The 22,285-nt window shown below is 40.3% G+C and overlaps 2 protein-coding genes across 2 annotated transcripts in view; one reads left to right on the top strand and one right to left on the bottom strand.

Moving 5' to 3' along the window:
• LOC148898752 (uncharacterized) overlaps positions 1-18,715 on the bottom strand; it is a 44,405-nt gene extending 25,690 nt beyond the window's left edge. The window contains exon 1 of the mRNA XM_088993597.1: positions 18,510-18,715. The gene's annotated coding sequence lies outside the window, so the exon portion shown is untranslated. The remainder of the gene's footprint in view (positions 1-18,509) is intronic.
• LOC148898753 (ribonuclease inhibitor) lies at positions 1,427-12,248 on the top strand. Its single transcript, XM_088993770.1, has 7 exons — positions 1,427-1,547; positions 2,949-3,096; positions 6,230-6,318; positions 6,428-6,598; positions 8,037-8,182; positions 10,123-10,346; positions 11,666-12,248. The coding sequence occupies exons 1-7, from the start codon at positions 1,427-1,429 to the stop codon at positions 12,246-12,248; spliced, it is 1,482 nt and encodes a 493-aa protein (XP_088849896.1).
• Positions 18,716-22,285: the final 3,570 nt, after the last annotated feature.

Below are 22,285 nucleotides of genomic sequence, written 5' to 3'. Positions count from 1 at the left end.
GAAGAAGTAGTGCATAACCCCAGCTTATAACTGTAACTCCTTATCATGTAGTGTGGCATATATTTGGATATAAATTTGATATATTATATTTGGAAAACTTTTTTTATTGATTGAAGATGCGCCTTGTAGTCCGGAAAAAGTTTGAAAATACACCATTCATTGGTTGTGCACCATATACTCTGGTGCGCCTTATACACCGGAAAATGAGGTCCTTCAACTCATCACTTGACTGCTTGGATTAACAGACCCAATTGTCATGGAGTCATACCAGAAGGAATCACTGAGAAGAATTCGGCGACACAGTCAAATAATCATACAGGATCTCTTCTTATTTCGCAGAGGAAGCAAAACGAGTCTGGTAAGGTTTTTTTCCAAATACAGTACAGTGATACCTCGGTTTACGAACGTTAAATTTACAAGCATTTAATCTTGGCATACAAACTATTTTTCGGGATACACACGGAGCGCCACAATGAGTGTTGTGTCGTTCGCGAACGAGCCCGTTCTAACAAGAAAATGGCTGCCCACTATTTTTTGTCCTCTATTCCCCGCCCCCAGTCTTTGGTTAAAGCCGCATGTGATAGGTCAACAACGCAGCAGTGGGGGGGGGGGGGTTACAGAAAAACAGAGCTGCAAATAAAAATATATAGGCAGACGACAGTGAGAGTCAGAAAATGGATAGAAAACAGTGAAATTTGGACTTGTTTCAACTTTATTGATAGTTCAAAGGCAGAGTGTTGACTGCAAGGTTAAAATATCCCATCAATCAGGCTCCACACATAACCCGCACATCACAAAGCGAAATAAAACGACTTTATTATACAGCACAGTTTATTCCTTTAATTGCAATACCATAGCACATTTATTATACATAAAATAAGGTATATTTTGTGTAGTTTTAGGGGTTAGAAAATTAGAAAGTAGAAACTGGTGTTTTATGGGGACCTGGGAACGGATTATTGTCATTTGAATGGTTTCCTATGGGAAATTATTTTTTGGGATACACACTTTTCGCCTTACACACTCTGTCTGGAAACCAATTAAGTTCGTAATCCAAGGTATCATTGTATTTCGCTGTTATGTCTACCCAGCCGTTGTAACGTGACTAACAAAACAGTAACTTGTTCAACATGTGTACCCGCAGCGCGACGATAGAACGCTGGACACTTGCAGTGGTGACAAAGATGTCATTTACCTGCCAGCCCTGCGAAGGAAACCCTCAAGCTGTGGAAATCTGAGTATGTCCTGCCTTCATCTTAACCACAGAAGGAGAGGATCCTTCTGTTCAGTCAGCTCACAGAACAAAAAGGTCATTTTTGCACCGGTAGGTCCTAATAGAGCGTCCATTTTGCTAACCGCCCGCCATTTTCTTTAGAGCTACCTCAATGCGCAGAAAGAAGCACAGAAATCCAACGTCACTGTGACCATGATGTACCTCGGACAAGGTCAGGGGCGTTCGCGGATGAGTCCAGATGAACTCAAAGTGCTCCAACAAGTCAACGGAGGGGAGAATATTTGTGTTTTCAATGGATTCGTGACGCCAGGAGGTATTGTGGTTGAACACTTTGATCTGAAGTGTTTGGAAATGACTCACGTCCGTCCTATTATCGGATTTTCCGTACTATAAGGCGCACTTTCAACCAATGGCCCATTTCAAAACTGTTTTTATGTATTAGGCGGCGGTTGCATTAACATCCACTCGATCACCGGTGTCTAAGCCAAGGCCCGGGGGCCAAATCTGGCCCGCCACTTCATTTTATTCGGCCCGCGAAAGGCAATCAAACTTCCATGATGATTGCTCACGTCTAAACCAAAAATTCAAATTGTCGCATGTAAACAAACCGCAATAACAGTCATTATTTTTGACTCCAAATTAGAAAACTAGATATTCATTAATGTAAAACGTCTGTGTAAGCTCTCAGTTGTACAGGAGTGGTCCATCGATGAGGGGGGGTGTTTTAAACATTAAAGAGACAGGCAGACGACAGAGAGAGAGTGAGAAAATGGAGAGAAAACGGTGAAATTTGGACTCGTTTCAACTTTGATAGTTCGAAAGCAGAGTGTAGACTGCAAGGTTAAAATTCCCATCAATCAGGCTCCACAAATAACTCGCACAAGCCATATATACACTTGATGCATAAAGCTATCAACCCAGCTAAACAGAACACAATTGATGAGGAACTAGGTAAAATTATCGCAGAGAAAGCACCTATAAGGGATCATCCCTCAAGAAAGGTGAAAGGTTACGTTCCTCATCAGGTGTGTAATGCTGATGAAACCGGCCACTCCATTCTATCAAGCCATCAACGACCATCACAAAGGTAAATAAAACCACTTTATTATACAGTACAGTTTATTTCTTTAATTATAATACCATATCACATTAATGATACATAAAAAGAGATATATTTTGTGTAGTTTTAAGGCTGAGAAAATTAGAAAGTAGAAAATCATGTTTTATGGGGACCTGGGAACGGATTATTCTCATTTTAATGGTTTCCTATAGGAAATTAATTTTCGGGATACACACTTTTCGCCTTTCACACTCTGTCTGGGAACCAATTAAGTTCGTAAGCCAAGGTATCAATGTATTTATATATTATATTTGGAAATATTTTTCATTCATTGGCGGTATGCCTTCTACTCTGATGTGCCTTATACATCGGAAAATACGGTATTAATAAGTCATAGAAACACATGATTTCTTCCTTGGCATAAAGACAAATGAATACCAAAACAATAACTGAAAGTCGAATGTTATGAAGACAAAATGGCCCACATTCACCTAAATATTTCATAGAATACTTTCAGGCAGGGCGTACCATACATAAAATGGCCGACAATTAATTCGGTTGTCCGGCGCTTACAATGTTCAAACGACAATTAGCATAGTCGCCATATTGTCCAGGTGTTCCAATCCCGAGTCGTGACTAACGTTCAACTTCCAGAGCAATTCCAGTTCATCTCTCCAAGACACCGAGGCTTCCCTTTCAGCGCTTCCTTATACGTCAACGGGATCAAGGTGACCCGAATTAGCTCTTGCTGCGAGTACCGCTACCTCCCCGGCTTTCAACAGGGCAAGAAAAGCTGGTTCAGGTTGACTGGCCTTACCGGTGGGATACCTTGTCACAGGTGTAGCTGGCTATCTATTTTGTTCTGCCGATTCTTTATTTTGGGTGTCATTCCGCAGCTCGACGCTATTTGATGAAAGAAAAAAGTGACAAAAAAAGGGATTTCAAGCTCACCCTCGATTTTATTAAACCCGATTGAATTTTACCCGTTATTCCTACAGAAAATTGTCGGTTCATTCAATAATGTACATCTTCATCTATGTATTCGGTGGGATGAATTATGTTTTTAAATGTGCTTGTGTTATTTTAGAAATGTGTATTAAGACCTTAAAATGTTCTAAAAGCGCTATATAGTAGCTAACTCTTGGCTAGCTAGCTTTCTATCTAATTGCGTTACTTCTGGGTTGAGTGATTATTGGCTAAATCTTGACTAGCAAGCTAGCTTTCTATTTAATTGAGTTACTTCCGGGTTGAATGATTATTGGCAAATTCTTAGCTAGCTAGCTAGCTTTCAATCTATTTGAGTTACTTCCAGGTTGAGTGATTATTGGCTAATTCTTAGCTAGCTAGCTAGCTTTCTATCTAATTGCGTTACATCTGGGTTGAGTGATTATTGGCTAAATCTTAGCTCGCTAGCTTTGGATCTATTAAAGTTACTTCTGGGAAAGCTATTTCCAGGTTGAGTGATTATTAGCTAACTCTGAGCTAGCTAGCTAGCTTTCTATCTATTTGAGTTACTTCGGGGTTGAGTGATTATTAGCTAACTCTTGACTAGCAAGCTAGCTTTCTATCTAATTGAGTTACTTCCGGGTTGAATGATTATTGGCTAATTCTTAGCTAGCTAGCTAGCTTTCAATCTATTTGAGTTACTTCCGGGTTGAGTGATTATTGGCTAATTCTTAGCTAGCTAGCTAGCTTTCTATCTAATTGCGTTACATCTGGGTTGAGTGATTATTGGCTAAATCTTAGCTCGCTAGCTTTGGATCTATTAAAGTTACTTCTGGGAAAGCTACTTCCAGGTTGAGTGATTATTAGCTAACTCTGAGCTAGCTAGCTAGCTTTCTATCTATTTGAGTTACTTCGGGGTTGAGTGATTATTAGCTAACTCTTGACTAGCAAGCTAGCTTTCTATCTAATTGAGTTACTTCCGGGTTGAATGATTATTGGCAAATTCTTAGCTAGCTAGCTAGCTAGTTTTCTATCTAATTGCGTTACATCTGGGTTGAGTGATTATTGGCTAAATCTTAGCTAGCTAGCTTTGGATCTATTAAAGTTACTTCTGGGAAAGCTATTTCCAGGTTGAGTGATTATTAGCTAACTCTGAGCTAGCTAGCTAGCTTTCTATCTATTTGAGTTACTTCGGGGTTGAGTGATTATTAGCTAACTCTTGACTAGCAAGCTAGCTTTCTATCTAATTGAGTTACTTCCGGGTTGAATGAATATTAGCTAACTCTAAGCTAGCTAGCTAGATTTCTATCCATTTGAGTTACTTCCGGGTTGAGTGAACGCTGCCGTGTGAGGCTGCCGCTGCTCACCCACAGAAAAACATCCTGTGATTGTCAAGTGACCTTGGGAGTTTTGAAAGGCGCTTAGAAATGAAATGTATGATGTGATATGAGGTGTTGAAATCAACACAATCCTGCCTGATATTATAACATCAGGCAAAAAAAAAAAAAAAAAAAAAAAAACATGGCGGGCGTAATTGGACACAAGCTACATTGGCAGAAGGCGCTAAGCGCTAAAACACATTTTTATTTTCTTTCTTCCAGATGCACAAGTCTTCACGGCAAATCGAACGCTTGCCAGCATCTGAACAGCAGCACAAAGGAGACCTTAGTTCCCCTTTTACCTCGCCGTTCTGGCAACGGTATCCAGCTGGCAAAAAACACAGAAACGCTAGCGTTTGTTTTGCTTATTCGTCCGCTGCTCTTTTACATTAGCCTCAATCAGCAATTTGGAACTTGAAATTCGAGACAAAACTTGGCAGCCAAGCAGAACTTTTCTTTTTGGGTTTTCACCAAGGCTCTAAAGTCAGCGTGGCGGAATCGTGTCCATCATCCCCTCTGTTTATCCCGACCAAACCGAAGAATAAGACAAGTGGGACAAGAAGACATGTCGAGACGAGAAGTCAAATTAATCAGCCTGATGAGCCCGCAATGAGAAGGAAGGAGCGTCAGCGCAGAGCGCCGATGCGTATGTGCAATGGTCGCGGCTCGGAATTGAAGCGGATTTACGTTGGACAGGAAATGTGAGACAATCTCTTCATCAATGGATGCTACAGTTTCTTGTTTGCTTTCAAAACTTAAGCTTGTAGCAGATTGTAGCAGATGTGCACATTTCACCATGACGTCCTTGATCCACTGGTGAAAAGGATGCTTTGATCCTTTCCTCTGTCATCTAGAACTGCTTCATGCAACAAAGATGGTGCAGAAAGTGCTTAATTAAGATTGATAATAATAATACATTTCATTTATAAGCCACTTTCAAAACTCGCAAGGACATGTTACAGTCACAAAATATATTTTTTTCTGCAGGTGAGCAGTGGCAGCCACATGCGCCGGTGTTCACTCAACCCGGAAGTAACATAGAGTAAAAATAATAATAATAATAGTAATGCATTTCATTTATAAGCGCCTTTCAAAACTCTCAAGGTCACTTTACAGTGACAGGATCAGTTTTTCTGTGGGTGAGCAGCGGCAGCCACATGCGCCAGCGTTCACTCAATGCCGAATAACTCAAATAGAGTTAGCCAGCTAGCTAATAGATAACTAATAGGTGGACAGTAATGCTATGATTGGTCCCTGCTCGCAGGTTGGGGGGAGCAGAGGACTACTCCCTGCGGCTCCACTGATTCCTTCTATTGTCCTGCCTGAGTAACCTGAGACCAACCTGAGAGCAGGGACCAATCATAGCAGAGTCCGGCACCGCCACGTCTGGACAGTAGGGATATATATATATATATATATATATAGGGCCAATACTACCAGTAAGACTTTAGTTTGCTGACGAAGCATCTTGGATAAGAAGCAAAACGTCCGACACCTTCAAAGAAGTACAGATAACGGTTGAAGAAACCTTTTCATCGATGGTCGACTCATGAGCGACTGAGAGTTTACACAGACAAATCAAATCAAATCTAATCTAATCTAATCTGCCAGACAGGAGCTGGAGCGCAAAGACACAACCGGCGCCGGTCGAGCACAGCGGACACATAAAGCGAATATCAAGAAGACAGGAAATGTCCTCGGTGAGACCTGACTTGATAAATCCATGTGTTTTCTGCATTTGACTTGTCTATGTGTGGGGGGCGGGGAATAAAATACCGAAAATAAACCACCATTTTGTTTTTCCCCAAGACCACTTAACGCATGTGGAAGTCCTTACTAAGCAAAAACGGCAGACGCCGAGGGAGTCGAATGGGAAAAGCAGAGCTGGGGACGGACAGAAGGTCTTCCGTGAACAATGTGTGCAGATGACAGAGAAGTTGGAGAAGAGCCAGAGCGAGCTCAATTCGTCGCAAGCAAACGGTGAGCAAAAGAAATGGCGGCCAAATGGAAAGAGCCGGAAAACATGACACTGGCCCGATTTCCAGCATGGGCACAGAAGGTTGGAAATGTGGAAATAAAAGCGAGGCGGAACGTTTTGGATGACAACATCTGTCATAAATTTGGAGACACTTTTGAGGACTATTGAAATGAGAAACTGTCTTCAAATTTTGGACGGCTAAAATTATACAACAATGTCATTCATAGGGATGTTTTACCAATAAATGTCACATGTTCACTGAGTGCGGGGGAAAAAAAGTAGTTCATGTCATATAAAATAAACTTATTATTATTATTAATTATTATTAAAATATCATTGCCAGTGACATCCAACATCAAACATTAGATTAGATTGGCCTTTATTGGTCTTGCTGTGGAGAAATTTAAATTCAGCAGCATAGGGATGAAAGGAATACAGAAGGAAAGGAAGAAGTAGAAAAACAAAATAAAGGAGCTGCTGTCAAGGAAGCCACTCTCGCGACGCCGTCTTGAAGTCAGAAGAACAAAAAAAATAAATAAATAATATGACAACACAAAGACACAATCATTCCAGCACACTATTAGCTAGCTAGCTTTCAATCCGAGTTACTTAGCTATCTAATTAGCTAGCAAGCTTTCTATCTGAGTTACTTCCGAGTTGAGTGAAGGCTTGGCTAGCTATCTGTTAGCTAGCTACCTTTCTATCCGATATACTCAGCTACCTATTAGCTAGCTAGCTTTCTATATGAGTTAGTTCCGGGTTGAGTGAAGGCCGAGATTGCTATCTGTTAGCTATCTATTGGCTAGCTAGCTTTCTATCCGAGTTACTCCCGGGTTTAGTGAACGCTGGCGCGTGTGGCTTCCGCTGCTCACCCACAGAAAAACGTATACTGTGACTATGAAGTGACCTTGAGAGTTTTGAAAGGCACTTATAAATGAAAATTATTATTATTATTATTCAATGTTAAGCACTTTCTGCACCCTCTTTGTTGTATGAAGCAGTTCTAGATGAAAGAGGAGAGGATCAAAGCATCCTTTTCACCAGTGGATCAGGGACATCATGGTTAAATGTGGACATCTGCTACAAGCTAAATGTTGCAAACAAACACAAAGCCGTAGTATAGATTGACGAAACGAGATTGTCTCACATCTCCCGTCCAATGTACAGTAAATCCGCTTCAATTCCAAGCCGCGACAGTTCCACATAGGTATCCCCGCTGTGCTCTGACACTTTCTTGTCATCGCGGGCTCCTCAAGCCATGCAAAATAGAACAAAATGAAGGTGTCTGAAAAGTTAGACAATTAGTCAACAGTTTATAAGGTTTTCCCGCTCTTTCATTGATTGTCAATAGCTCCCCCGTACCATATTGACAGATTATTGCGCAACCACGGCGCGTCACGAACACCAATCAATTATTTTTTTATATTTTTTTGTGCAAAGAGCTTGACAGGCGTCAGCTACAAAAGAGACCGTTGCCGGGGTGTAAAGCCCCCGTGGAGCATCACGATGCCCCCTTACGAGCAGATGGCGGGCCTGACAAAGAAGAGGTGGTCGAGAGGAAGTCGCTTGAAAGCCTGCAGGTTCAGGTGTGTATGGATAACTTTTGTTTTGGCTCTCTAACTTTGAGGGGTGCAATTAATGGCACAGCTAACCCCCCCTCCATCCCAAATAAATATGGAGAATAACCAATTCCAGCCTTGGGTGCATTTTGGCATGAAGAAGAAATGAAAAATACTCACTGAATTCTATATGAAAGCAAGACAACGGTGACTTAAGCGCTGAAACAAAACAAAAATATATACAGTAAAGTCTCGTTATATCGATATTCAAGGGAGTCCGAAAAAATATCGAAATAACCGGGACTATCGATATATCCGACCCTGTTTGCATGTAATTTTCTCCGTGCGTGCATCGAAATAGTATCGATATAACCGGGACTATCGATATATCCGATATCGTTATAACGAGACTTTACTGTATAATAAAATAAAATAAATAAATAAACACAAGACAGACTTTCTGGTGTTTTTTTCCCCTGTTAATATACTGCCCCCTATTGATGCAGGAACCATTCAGTTCTTGTGACAGCATTTTATTTTATAAATATAAATATTTATTTACTTATTTACAGTAAATAAATAAATACATGCATTTATTTATTTTACAGTCATAATTATTCATTTACTTATTTAAAGTAAATAAATAAATGTATTTATTTTACAGGCATATTATTTATTTACTTATTTAAAGTAAATAAATGCTTTTATTTATTTTACAGTCATAATTATGGATTTACAGTAAATTAATGCATTTACTGTATTTGTTATTTACAGTAAATAATTATTTCTTTACAACAAATTGATGAATGAATACATACATGTATTTTATTATGTATTTTACAGTAAATACTTATTTATTTATTTACAATAAATTGATGAATAAATACATGAATAAATTTGTTTTATTTATGATGTATTATTTATTTTACAGTACATATTTATTTATTTACAACAAATTGATGAATAAATATATACATGTCTTTAATTTATTATTTATTTTACAGTAAATTCTTGTTTATTTACAATAAATCGAGGGACAAATAAATACGAAAATCTGTTGTATTTATTATTTGTTTTACAATAATTATTTACTTATGTACACAAATGACGAATAAATAAATAAATATATGTATTTGTTTATTTTACAGTAAATAATTATTTACTTATGTACAAAAATGACGAAAAAATAAATAAATATATGTATTTTTTTATTTTACAGTAAATCATTATGTATTTACTTATTTATTTACAATAAATTGATCAATAAATAAATAAATACATATATTAATTTTATTCATTATTTATTCTACAGTAATTATGTATTTACTTATTTATTTACAATAAATTGATCAATAAATAAATAATTACATACATATATTAATTTTATGGATTATTTATTTTAAAGTAAATAATTATGTATTTATTCACAACAATAAATAAATAAATGCATACATACACAAACAAAGTCACAAGGACTGAATGATTTCCACGTCAATAGGGGGCAGTATATAAATAGGGAATAAAACTGACCAGAAATGTGAGTCTTTGCAGTATTTACATATCGAAGAAAATGCCTCTTTTTTTTTTTTTTGGGGGGGGGGGGGGGAGGGTGCATCATCCAATTATTTATTATGCATTTGGAAAGAAAATGATGTGCTTAGAGGTGATTCACTCGTGGGCTGAAAAATTAATGAGAAATTCCTCTCGAGATCATTTTTAAACACCCTCAATGTGTCATCGACAAACGCATTTTTCCAAGATGGATGATGATTTTTCACCTCGCGGTTAATTGGTGGGATTTCGGTGACATCACGGGTCTTCCCGCATTCTCCCGGGCAACTATGACCCACGTTGTAAAATTGAATCGGGTCATCATCATATAGTCTCCATCCAATCCAGAATTTATGACAACATAACACCACTTTTTTTACACACTCCCGTGACTTTCTCCTGATTGGTCGCCATAGTTGGAAGCCTTGATCACCGTACTGAGTACATCGGATGAAGTGGAGCAGCTGGTTCTCCGGAATACCGGCCTTACGGATGACCTTTTGCTAACCGTGGCGAGCGCCCTGAAGAGCAGTTGGTCCGAGGTGACTCTCCTCAACCTGAACCTCAACTTCATCGGCCCATCTGGTGCTCACGTCCTGCTGGATTTGCTGAGAGTCAAGCCTCACCTCAAAAGTTTACAGTAAGCGGCGATACGCCAAAGGGAAAATTAAATTTGGGGATGGCCGGCGGTCAGGAGTAGGCCTTCAATTGGAGTGTATCCCTTTGTAGTCATCCATAGGGTCGCGGGGGGTGATGGAGCCTATCCCTGCTGCCTTTTGGGAGTATGCAGGGGACACCCTGAACCGGTTGGCAACAAATCACAGGGCACTTACAGATGAGCAACTACAAAACGTTCACATTGACACCTAGGGACAATTTGGAGTGTTCAATCATCCTGCTATGCATGTTTTTGGAATGTTAGAGGAAACCGGAATACCTGGAGAAAAGCCAGGCATGTGACCACTGCGAGTCACATAATAATAATACATTTCATTTATAAGCGCCTTTCAAAACTCTCAAGGTCACTTTACAGTCACAGGATATGTTTTTCTGTGGGTGAGCAGCGGCAGCCACACGCGCCAGCGTTCACTCAACCGGGAAGTAACCCAAATAGATAGAAAGCAAGCTACCTAGCTAATAGATAGCTAGCTACATAACCAGCCAGCTAGATTGCCAATAGATAGCCACCTCGACAGCTCGCCAGCCAGATCGCTAACAGATAGCTAGCTTGAAAGCCAGCCAGCTAGATAGCCAAATAGCTAATAGATAGCCAGCTAGATAGCCAAATAGCTAATAGATAGCCAGCTAGATAGCCAGCCTGCCAGCTAGATAGCTAATAAAACCAATGAACAGTTTTGCGAGCAAGCGGAATATTATGGATATATATTTGGGGGAAATTAGTTACTACAGTAAAGTCTCGTTATATCGATATCGGATATATCGATAGTCCCGGTTATATCGATACTATTTCTATGCACGCACGGAGAAAATTACATGCAAACAGGGTCGGATATATCGATAGTCCCGGTTATATCGATATTTTTTCGGACTCCGTTGAATATCGATATAACGAGACTTTACTGTATGTTGTGTTCAGAGCGGCCCAGTATTAAGTACGTTGACCGGCCTACCCGTGTGGAGTTCCCATGTTCTTCTCTGTGCCTGCGTGGGTTTTCTCCGGGTATTCCGATTTCCTCACACACACTCCAAAAAATGTGTGACAGGCTGATTGAACACTCCAAATTGTCCGTAAGTGTGTGTGTGAGCATGTATGGTTGTTCGTCTCTTTGTGCCCTGTGATTGTCTGACAACCGGTTCAGGGTGTCCCCAAAGACTGCCGGGATAGGCTCCAGGACATCTCACGAGGATAAAATGGATTAGAAAATGGAATATTGGATGGATGTTGTCTCCAGGAGGTGGAATTCTACAAGTTTCGAAGGGTTTCTTCTTCTTCTCTAGCTTGTTTGGAAACAGATTACGCGACGACGGAGCGCTGGCCCTTTTGCGTGGCGTCGCCGAGCTACAGGAGCAAACCCGGCGAGCCGCCGCCATTCAACACCAGCTAGCGGCGGCTAACGTCAACGCCGACTGGTGCTCTTTCAAAGCCTTTTCACTTTTGGAACTGGACATCGGGGGGAACGGTCTAACCGGGGAAGGCGTGAAGGTACTAGCATCCTACATGAGGCATCACTCACACTTGCGGTATTTAGGTCTGGCTCAGACGGGCGGCGTGGAGCTGGCGGCGTGGAAAGATCTTTTCGACAGCCTCAAAGGAAACAGCTCATTGACTCGCATCATTTTAGATGAGAACAACCTGGGCGACCCCGGGGTCAGGTTGCTGGCCGACGTGTTGATAGCCAACGTCCGTCTACGGATGGTCGACTTGGATGGGAACCAAGTGAGCGACGTGGGGGGGAACGACCTGGTCTCGGCTTTGCTGCGAAGGGGGCGAGATCTTCCCATGAGGCGTCTGAGTCTTGATGGGAACAACATCAGTTCTGGACTCATGCGGAGGATCCAGGAAGAGGTCAAGTGCCAATGAGATGATGCATATCCACGTAGATTTATATCGCGTGGACCGTTACACCACTCATATATTACATCTTGCATTGCTAGTGAATCAAAACAATGGCTTCAGATTCGGAGAATATGCTTTCTTGTTACTCATCCAGTTATGAATATGATTCAAATAGTTCTGAAGAGGAAAGCATACATGTTTGCAATCGATTAAATAATTTATTTGTGCCATTTTGAGGCAACATTGGGGAAAAATCTCTCATCCAAAAAAAAAGGCACAAAATGGGGACCTCCTGTGGCCACCTCCGTTTCCACAGGCTGATAAATTCCTTATATGGCGCTTGGACACCCTTTTCTGGCCTCCTGGCGGCTTTTGGGTGCAACATGAGGTCCCCAGACCAAACAGGTACAGCAAAATACATTGAATAGATGGAAGGACCGCTACAAGGTGTCTTTTTTACCGTCAAGGGCAGTCCTTTAGTGACGTCACGTACGGACTTATCACCAACTCAAAAACAAGACTTCCTGAATATTCAGCGCGAGTCTTAAAACGTAAAATATAGCGATATGCGGTGGAATCTTTGTAAAATACACTCAGTAGAAGTCATTTGAAGCCATTTTACAAAATATGGACACAACTTGTCCGGAGACGTCGGTTGTCCTTTAAGGGAAGTTTCACAAAACATTAAGAGTGTAAGCGGTCATGCTACAGATTGGCGGTCACCAGATTTTTGACTTCCTGACCTGTGCTTACACCCGCATTCGTTTCATCGAACTTTGGTGACGTTCGTCACAATGAACGGCGAATAGATTGCGAGGCGGATCACTTACGCACGCCGCCATCGCTTCTAAAACGGGCCTGTTTGCTTTTCGAGGTCAGAGTGACTCATTTGACCTTGACAGGGGTGGCACACCAAGATTGCCTCGTCCTCCTCCACACCGGATGGAACCTTTGAAGTTGACGGAGCCGCAGAGGAATCACCTTGTTCATATTCTCACATATTTCCCATCTTTTCTTCTTATCAGTAGAAGCCTCGTGACTTCACACCTCCAAACCTGTCATGAACTCTCAATTTCTTCTTTTGAGACCATCCGGCTAGGAGAAAAATAGACCAAAGTGACTCATCCCTCCCTTCCCCCCACCACTGCAATCACACATGACCAACCAACAGTTCTTCACAAAAGTAGCCGTCAACAGATTAATAATACAGTGATATCATGGCTTACGAACTTAATTGGTTCCCAGACAGATTATGTCAGGCGAAAAGTGTGTATCCCAAAAATTAATTTCCCATAGGAAACCATAATAATGAGAATAATCCGTTCCCAGGTCCCCATAAAACAGAATTTTCTACTTTCTAATTTTCAAAGCCTTAAAACTACAAAAATATACCTTATTTTATGTATAATAAATGTGCTATGGTATTATAATTAAATAAATAAACTGTACTGATGGTCGTTAATGGCTTGATGGAATGGAGTGGCCGGTTTCATCAGCATTAAACACTTGATGAGGAACGTAGCCTTCTTCTTTCACCATCTTGAGGAATGATCCCTTGTAGGTGCCTCCTCTGCGCTAATTTTACCTAGTTCCTCATCAATTGTGTTCTGTTTAGCTGGGTTGATAGCTTCCTCTCGAGGGCCGTTATGAATTTGGGGAAGCCATTACAATGTTTAATCCCCTCCACATATTACATATAGAGCGCACAACAAATTAATGAATCACTACTTTTCAAATCTGAAGTCAAGACTAATCACTGTTATTGTGGTTTACATCCCAAAATATGAAATTTTGGTTAGGATTTTAGCAATCATCATTGAAATTCACAAGTTTGATTTGCTTTCGCGGGCCGAAAAAAATAATGTGGTGGGCCAGATTTGGCCCCCGGGCCTTGACTTTGACACCTGTGCTGTACATGAAAATCTGGATTCACCCCTTCCGTACTGTAAATAGAAATTGCCGAATAATATAGTATGTGGAATTTTATGCATTTTTATGACCTCCGAAATACAGTAAAGTCTCGTTATATCGATATCGGATATATCGATAGTCCCGGTTATATCGATACTACTTCTATGCACGCCCGGAGAAAATTACATGCAAACAGGGTCGGATATATCGATAGTCCCGGTTATATCGATATTTTTTCGGACTCCCTTGAATATCGATATAACTAGACTTTACTGTATTCAATGGTTTTATCAGAGTTTATCACAGTACAATAAGAAATATAATTTGATTGTTTCCTTCTTTAAAATGTTTGTGATCCATAGGGGTTTTCATGGAATACTATCTATTAATTAGCCTTAAATTTTTCAGAAAAAAAGTACTTTAATTGAATTTTAGCTTTAATTATTTGTATAGATCAGTCGAACACGTTCACGTTGACCTTTTCAACCCCCCCAAAATAAAAACAGGCATTTTCCGTGCTGCCAATTTATCATTCATTCAACTGCGGGAGAGCTGTGATCAAAGCCTGTCAAGGTGGTCATTATCTCAATGAGTCTTCTGGAATTAATCCTCCTTAGATTTGATCGGATGCTCTTTGAGGGTTCCTCGCCGTGGAACGCCGATGAAAAAGGTTCTCCCGAGGATGACATGGAAAGTGAAGCAGGCTTACCCGAAGATAAGCCGCATTTGTAAAGTTTTGTTGGCGCTTGATCTACTGGGATTTTTCAACAGGTCCATTTGCGCTCGACAATGCTACGGCTGAGCTGTAATCCACATTCTCCTGTGATAAGGCCGTCTCTGTTACATATAAGTACACCGAGATCAGTGACCTCCATTGTACGGCCACTAGTGTAATATTTAGTTGGGATGAAAACAAATTCCGCTGACCCCCCCCAACCCTGCCCTGCTTCAGTCCCGAAAAAAAAAAACCTACAAAAAAATGCTCCATTTGCTCTGGTATCACCTCATCAGCATAACTAAGCCTATGTTCCCTAGGCAGTCTGTTGGACGAACGATCCAAATAGAACCTCACCACACCATGGCGGTTTAGTGCAGGATTTTGCTGTTTTATGAAAATAGCTTCTTTTACTCCCCTTTCAAACCATCTATTTTCTTTTGCTAAGATTTTAACGTCATTGTCGTCAAACGAGTGGTTGCTAGCTTTTAGGTGCATATGTACTGCCAATTGAGGCCCACTAGTATCATCAGGACTACATTAACATTCAATTAAGAGTAATAAACCCTAAATTATCTTACTTCATTAGAAAAAAAATAGTTAATTCCCAAGTTGTATGGGTTATCTGAGCTTGAAATTGGGGCGGCTGTCCAAAATACAATACAATGCATACATATTGATTTATGTACCGCTTGAACAACATCTGAAGCTGGAACAAAGCGCTAACATGGAAATAAGGGAAATGCTGCCCTCTTGTCGAAGGGGGAAAAAAAATTGCAAGAGGTCTCTCCCAGCGCTTTATTGGCACCTCTCGCAAGAAAAAACAAAACAAAACAAATTCTGGAATGGCGATCAACGTCACACTTTTCAATTCTTGAATAAATTCGGGAATGGCAGCAAATGAGTTAAGGAAATAAATGGAATGAACGCTGGCGCGTGTGGCTACCGTTGCTCACCTGCAGAAAGAATAGCCCGTGACTGTAAAGTGTCCTTGAGAGATTTGAAAGGCGCTTATAAATGAAATGTATTATTATTATTTTCCACGGGTGCAAAATGCGCTTGACTTACGTCAACCGCACTTGCTTTACTGCGACCGCATCACGTAAAAGTAAAATGAAAGCAGCGGATTTAAATTCCATAAACGTTTTATGATGGGACATTTTCAACCTTCATAAATTGGGAAAGGGAACATTTGCTTTCGATTCAGACTTTGGCGGTTTTTTTTATTGTGTTCACAATCATTAATTAATAATTTTCAGGCAGTGGAAATAAAAATAAAAAGATGACTTGCGTACGAAGGCAGAATTTTGTCTATAACTCTATCGGTAGCGAGCTGAATAAGCAAATATATTGTTGTGTTGATTTAATAGCGGTTTTGTCAACCCAAAATGGATGAAGAGAAGAAATTGATTTGGTAGCAGATATACTGTATACATACTATATAATATACATTTTGAAGATTGACTTTTCATGAATAGATGGACATCATTCAGAAAGGCTCTGAAGCGAGCAAAAATAGCAAATAATATTGCAATTTTATGAGGCTATCATGAATCATCATGAATCATAGTTCATAGTAAAAATTTGAACAGTTTAATGACAGTACAGTGATACCTCAGCTATAAAAACTTAATTGGTTCCCAGAAAGTGTGTGTAAAGTGAAAAGTTGATCTTCCGAACATTTATTGCAATAAGAAACCATTAAAATGAGAATAATCCGCTCCCAGGTCCCCACAAAACATCATTTTCTACTAAATAAGCCTTAAAACTACACAAAATATACCTTATTTTATGTATAATAAATGTGCTTTTGTATTGTAATTAAAGAAATAAACTGTACTGTATAATAAAGTCGGTTTATTTACCTTTGTGATGGTTGTTGATGTAGTTGCCTCTTGATGATATCCGAGTGAAGTTGCCTTGCTTTCTCGGCGATAATACCCTCACTCACACTGACCCCTGCTAGCTGCTATTCATTAATCCAAATCAACAGAAGTTTTTCAACCTCTTCTACTAACTGAGACCGTTGCTTAGACAACACAGAAACACCCTTAGCCACACGTAGCAATGGTCGACTTAGCATACTGGTACTGGGACGCTAAATCACACAAACGCAAACCTCGTTCGTGTTTTTCGATGATCTCCTTTTTCTGCTCGACTGTAATTTTCTTTTGTGTCCTCTTTGGCTTAACACTAGCCGGTGATGGGGTCTTTTTCTTTCCCATAACAGCAAAAGTAATCCACTCGACAACAAACCACGTCTGCACTCAAAGAAAGTGGGTGTGGAAAACTAGTCCGCCAGCCCCTGTATAGTTTGGTTCGTCCGCCGAAAAGTAGTTAGTCAGCCAAGACTGTATGCTCGCGAATTCAATAAAGTTCGTGAGCTAAAGCGTTCGTAAGCTGAGGTATCACTGTATTTAATTTTCTTCAAATCACAAGTTATTTCCTGGCCAACGTCACCCTCTAGTGGACGTGTAGTAAATCACACCACACTCGCAGCTGCGGATTGATTTGCACCACTGAAGGCCTCGCGATAAAACCCACGGATCGCCACTCAGGCCTATTTATTCATCAACGAGTACTGGAAAAAAGTGGGGATGACAGATAGTCTCCAAGGAGGAGTATTTCAAACTCTCCGATTGCACTGAGAAATTGCTCCAGCATTAAAAAAAAACATTGCTGTATCATTCAATATGAACAGGACAAAAGAAGAAGAACAACAACAAAAAGCAAGGTTGAGAGGAGCATATGGTTCTTTTGACCGCTAAATCATCCCACGCCAAACACAACTTCAGGAGCTCCCAAAGGCTTGTGCGAAGGGCTACTTAAGTTAGCACCAAAGAGACCTGAGACTGAGGAATTGAACAGCCTGGAATGCACGTAGATGCTCGGATATTTGTGTACATTGGATCAGTTCCCAATGACTTTTATAAGACAAGGTGGTGCGTTTGAGGAGGGCCAGATTGGAACGGCATACCTTTCTTTCGGCTCCATTTTGCGTTCGCATTTGTTTTGCTTACGACGTATTAAAGGACAACCGACACCATTTTTTTGTTTCCTAACTGTCATCAGAATAACATTTTATAGCATCTAAAATACCCAAAACACGTCGGCTGATATTTTAGTCAAATGCAAAACACCAATAAAAATGACTTAAAGTGTCCCAAAATTACTTCAAAATGACCCCGGAAATTGCGAGTTTTTTCAGAAGGTCCCGCCCCCATGTTCGTGACATCACGCCAGGACGTCTTGCCTTGCTCTAGAATTAAAACAATGGCTTTAGATTCGGAGAAGATGCTTTCTTGTTATGAATATGATTGAAATAGTTCTGAAGTAGTTTTGGGACACTTTAACTCATTTTAATTGGTGTTTTGCATTTGACTAAAAATATCATCGTGTGTGTTTTGGGTATTTTAGATGCTATAAAACGTTTTTCTGATGTCAGTCAGGAAAATGGTGTCGGTTGTCCTTTAATACTAATTTATGCAAAAACATGCAAACCAGCAAGGCCCTTGGTGGGCGCATTGTGGAATTCTAAACGATATGGAAACCCAAGAGGTTACATATGGATTCTTTTTTTGAAGTCTGCTCGTGAAATAATGCCCAAGTCGAGACCAATCTTTAACTGTTGCCATTATGAACACGTTGGGCGCACTTACCTTATTGTGACGGGCCATTGTGGCGACTTCGAATGAAGACTTGTGAGATGGCCCACCCGATGCCGGTTGACATTTGGTAGAACGGCGAGCTTTTCAATATGGATTATTCATCAACGCTTTGATCCTCTTCGCAAATGTCAATTGCAACAATGCTTCTTGGCTTGACAGCAGCTTCCGCCTCTCCTCGGCTCGACGGGGGGTGTCAACGTTTGACAATGACTGATGCGTTTCAATGTATTCCAGTACAATGAATCATCATTGCGACCGGTTTCATTGTCGATACAAAATTACGAAAGTTACTCGAACGTGGGAGCCTTTAAACGAAACCGAGCCTGCAACTTTCTTGGATTCGGAAAAAAAAATAACAATAAAAATAACTTGCGGGTTGAAAATGACGACACATCGACGAAAAAGTGGATTTCGAAGGACGTCGCCGTCGAATTTGGACACGAGCTGTTTCGCTCCATTTTTTTTATTCACTTGTAGTATACTTCTTCGTGTCTTTTAATTTATATGGACTCTAGGTATGCTACATGTGGGCGTAGGCACCACACTGCCCCCAAGTGGTCGCCAAGGGACGTACAGCAGGAACAGCACGGTAAATAAGGCACACGTAACAGGACAGTACAAAGCCAATAAATAATAATAATAATAATAATAATTTTTATGGTTACTAACAACAACATTTAACTGCAATCGATTTTACATTTTATTGACAGACCGTAGATGTTAAGTCCCACGACATGACATGCATTGCTGTTATAGTGGTTAGCATAGCTGCCTTCCAAGCAGTTGACCTGGGTTCGATTCCCAGCCAATGCATGATTACTAGGCTGATAATGTTAATTTTCATTTTAGCAACAATGTGGGAGTCAATTTTAGAAATTAACTGGGAATCAGAAGTACCCTTAATGTTGGTTGTTGCATATGTGTTGTGTGCTAAAAATAATAAATAAATGATGTGAATTCTTCCATTGAAAAATCATTAGAAGTTTCTGATGTAAAACTTCTTTGATGACGAAAAATGCTCCCCAATACATATATGTAATTTCAGATATTAGCTTTTGCACTCGATTTTTACCATTTTGCACTATATACTGAAAAAACAGCCCTTGTATTTGATGTGCACGCATACTCAATGGTTATGGGTACTCTGCTTATGTCATGATTGTATTCACAATCATTCAAAACATTTCAGTACACGTGAAAAAAGATGAATCCAAACATCAATAATAATAATACATTTGATTTCTAAGCGCCTTTCAAAACTCTCAAGGTCACAGGATCCGTTTTTCTGTGGGTGAGCAGCGGCAGCCACACAAGCCAGCGTTCATTCACCCCGGAAGTTACTCAAATAGATGGAAAGCTAGCTAGCTAAAAGGCCAGCCAGCTATATAGCTAATAGATATACATATAGATAGCTTGCTAGGCAGCTAGAAAGCTATTATCATATCAGATTTTTTTTTTTTGTCTTCACAGGGGCCGGGGGATGGTGCTATAGACCCGTCAGAAATCGGTCTGGCTGCATTTAAGCTCTTACTACATTTTATTTGACATGATAAAATATATTTATAGATTCTTCTCTCAGCCCCGCAATCGAATTGGCCGAGCCTCCCTTTAGCCTCAAGAGGATGGAAAAAAAACTGAAGCCATCCCTGCACAGGAGCGAACAACGGTGCGTCATTAGCAACGATTAATCAATCATTGAAAGCAAGTAAAATGTCTCATCCGGGGGGACAGAAACCCCTTAAAGCAAAGCGCCTTATTAAATTGAGTTCAAGAGGAATCTGCTCGCTGATGTTAAATTTCCTGTTGTAACGTATGGAATGATTAAGCAGCGCCGGGGTGAGGGGTGGGATTGGGTGATGGGGTGTGGGGGAGATGGTACGGTCTTATTGGAGCCAGCTGTTTCTTGGCTGGGATGAAGCTTGCTGCAATCAGATGGCTCCAATTCCCCAAGACGGACAAAAGAGCGTATGTTTAGATAATGAGAGTTTCCATCATCAGCAGACCAGAACACCGGCATGATTCTTCTTCTCTTCTCTTAATTTGGATGGTAGACTAAAAACTAAAAACAGACAGGGACTCAAAAAGGTTCGCGGAAGAGTCCATGACCAGGAGTCGGGAACCTTTTTGACTGAGAGAGCCATAAATGTAAAATATTTAGAAATGTTTTTCAGTGAGAGCCGCGCACACACACACACACACACACACACACACACACACACAGATTTCTGTTTCAATGGTTTTGTGAGGTCCGGATAACAGATAAGGAGTGAGGACCACTGTTGCTGATAAGTTTAGAGAAGAACTAGTGTTACATTTGAACACTTCAACTTCTTTAAAAACAAAGAAATAAAAAGTGGACTTGAAACTGAAATAACAGCAGGAGTGAGGTTTCTGAATGGGTACATTCAAAGTCCTCATCTCTGTTGTGAATTTGGTTAAAATATCGTTTTACTTTTTGTGGTGTGAACTTTTTCCTCTCATTACACACACACACACACACACATGAAGACACACAGTGAGTAAGTGTGTATCTAAGGGAAATGAAAATACACACCAAAAATCATTTTGGGTGAATTTGTGAGGACCTTTGTGAAACTTTAACAGATGCATATATAGACCCTCTAGAAGCCTTTAGAATGAAAAACTTGTGAGGACCGGCCAAAAGGTCAACACTTGTCAAAAATGTCCTCACTACGTATGGTATAAAATGTTAGTGGTCCTCACAAGACTAGTCATACAAACACACACACGCAAAAACGCATGCAGGCGCGGCCACTTTTTCACAAAATGTCAGAATGTATTATTTAAAATAACTTTGTGATAGTACTCACCGTTAACATGAATGGTTTTCCGTTCCTCATGATTGGTAAAAATCCAGCCAAACGATCGGAATCAGAATCAGAATCATCTTTATTGCCAAGTATGTAGAACACACAAGGAATTTGGTAGAACACGCTGCACTAGTATCGTCGTAAAAAAAAACTGCTAAGTGGCACTAATGAAAGTCAACTTGCCGGTTCCATAGGCGAAGTTACTGCTAACTAGCCTGCACACGGCTCATTAGCTTCCACACTTGCTTTCTCTCACAGAAGTATATTGATGCTAACGTTAGCATGTTAAAATGCCATTGACATTCGACTGTTTCATCGATGGTATTGTTTCATTGCAAATTAGAATCAGAACCTTTTCTCTCCACAAAGGCGGATCCTGTGGTGCAGTCAAGCTGAAGTGTACTCATCATTTGTTTGACTCATCAGGCTTATTTAAAGGGGTGTTTACCTGTTTCAACATGACGGTCAGTATCATCCAATCAAAATTGCACTTTCCGCCAACCTAGGTCAGTGTCATCCAATCAAAATTGCACGTTCTGCCAACTGCAGCCCCAACAGGAAATGAACAGCGAAAAAGTGAGAATATGTATTTAGTTTCATCGACGAGCCATATGCAAGCATCAAAAGAGCCATATATGGCTCATGAGCCATAGGTTTCCGACCCCTGGTCCAGACCATATTGGCCTTGGGTGGAAAAACGGTTGTATCCTGAAAAAGTAACTTAGTTACACAACGGATCTGTTGACTTTGAAAGTAACGTGTTATTCATGACTTTGGAGAAATAAATAATAAATAAATAAATAAATAAATAAATATGTACGTCTGCAGCATATTACCATCAGCCTTAAAGGACAACCGACGTCTCTGGACAAGTTGTGTCCATAATTTGTAAAATGGCTTCAAATGAATTCTACTGGGCGTATTTTAATAAGATTC

Source organism: Hippocampus bargibanti, linkage group LG04, assembly GCF_051943395.1.
Source record: "Hippocampus bargibanti isolate YZ-2025 linkage group LG04, ASM5194339v1, whole genome shotgun sequence".
In the NCBI taxonomy this organism is placed as follows: Eukaryota; Metazoa; Chordata; class Actinopteri; order Syngnathiformes; family Syngnathidae; genus Hippocampus; species Hippocampus bargibanti.
The sequence above is the reverse complement of the archived record's forward strand: the minus strand, read 5'-3'. Positions and strand labels throughout refer to the sequence as shown.